This window comes from Acinonyx jubatus, chromosome D1 (assembly GCF_027475565.1).
Source record: "Acinonyx jubatus isolate Ajub_Pintada_27869175 chromosome D1, VMU_Ajub_asm_v1.0, whole genome shotgun sequence".
Lineage (NCBI taxonomy): Eukaryota > Metazoa > Chordata > Mammalia > Carnivora > Felidae > Acinonyx > Acinonyx jubatus.
In genome coordinates, this window is record NC_069390.1 from 52,133,458 (window position 1) to 52,135,191 (window position 1,734).

Here is a 1,734-nt window from a genome sequence, read left to right on the forward strand (position 1 = left end):
TCATGGAGAAGGTCTCTGGTGCTTTGTTTTCTTTTCTAAGCTCAAACAAAACACCTTTTGGAAGCCTGCCCTAAGTTCTTTAGTCCTAAGTGCATAAACCATAGGGTTGAGGGAAGGGGGGATGATGTTGTGCAGCACATTGAGTAGAACTGGAACCAAAGGGGCCTTAGTTTCTGCCAGATGAGTTGCTGAAATCACTACAACAACAGTGTAGAAGAATAGGATAAGGATCAGATGGGAGCTACAAGTGCTCAGAGCTTTGGAGGCAGCTTCAGCAGAATTCAGTTTAAGTACAGAGCGCAGAATCAAAATGTATGACAATAGTATAAGACCTAGGTCACTCCCCATTACAAGCCATGCCAGAACCAATTGGCAGATGCTGTTTGGCCTCCTGTCATCACAAGCCAGGCTGGTGACCCCAAGATTAGAGCACAGGCAGTGCTCAATCTCATTCCTGGAACAATAATTACGCTGGGCTGCTAGCACTGGCACTGGAAGGGAAAACAAACTGTTTCTTAGTACCATGAGCACAGTAGCTCTTAAGATTAAGGCCTTGGTGACAATTGATGGGTAGCGAAGAGGGTGACAAATAGCTATGTATCTATCAAAAGCCATGCAGAGGAAGATACCAGACTCCATGCCCACAAAGCAGTGAATGGCATAGATCTGAGCAAAACACTCAGGAAGGCTGATGACCTTGGCATCAAACCAGAAGATGGCCAGGATCTTGGGCATGATGGTGGTGGCCAGACCCATGTCCACCACAGAGAGGATGCCTAGGAAAGAGTACATAGGCTGCTGAAGAGCAGGGTCCTGGCAGATGGTGACAAGGATGAGGATATTAGCACCAATTGCTGAGAGGTAGAGTATTGCCAATGGTAAGGAGAGCCAGTGTTGCCAGCTGTGAATGCCTGGGAGTCCCATCAGGATGAACTCAGACACCTGGAAGTTGGAGCTATTAGAGCCTTTCAGAGATGCAGACATTGTTTCCTAAGAGAAAAAAAAAAGATGGGTTTCAACGTTGCTTTCTTTGAGCCATATTATCATCAAACGTTATTTTTAACCTATCTCCACGTCGCATAGTTGGTGCTGTAACCAAATGAACTCTGTTGTACATCCCTTACTGTAATTGAAGATAAAGTACCATGAAGTTCTGGGGGTTTCAGAGTAGAAATTAAACTTATAAGGAGCAATTATCACGGTTGACTATTGAGGGACAATGCAGCATGCGTCTCACATCTCCATTTGCCTTATCCCCAGTTATCTCAATTTAGGACCATCACATACATAGGATTCTACTTTTTTTTCTTTTTGAATTTTCTTTATTTCCTCAGAAATCTTGTGGAATCAAGTGGATGTGTTTGTTTTCTTCATATTTGTCTCAATATTACTTCAGGTTTTTATTAATTAACAACACGGAAAATTTTTTAAAATACAGAAATATGGAGATGAAATTTTCTAGCTGTACTATTCAGGTTGTTATAGAAGTCCATTTATGTTTTATATAGCCTCCTCAAATATTATACCACAGACTATAAAGATTTTCACGCATAAGTATGGTGCAAATTGGAAGATAAATAACTTTAAAATTTTTTTTAATGTTTATTTATTATTTTGAGAAAGACAGAGTGTGAGCAGGGAAGGGGCAGAGAGAGAGTGAGACAGGGAATCCGAAGAAGGTTCCAGACTCTGAACTGTCAGCACAGAGTCCAATTCTTGGCCCGGACTGGACTC

At 41.9% G+C, this 1,734-nt stretch overlaps 1 protein-coding gene across 1 annotated transcript; it reads right to left on the minus strand.

The window, feature by feature from the left end:
• On the minus strand, positions 1 to 1,231 carry LOC106977788 (olfactory receptor 56B1). The gene has a single exon (XM_015075344.3). It carries the CDS (start codon positions 982 to 984, stop codon positions 1 to 3), a length of 984 nt encoding a protein of 327 aa, XP_014930830.3. The 5' UTR covers positions 985 to 1,231.
• Positions 1,232 to 1,734: the final 503 nt, after the last annotated feature.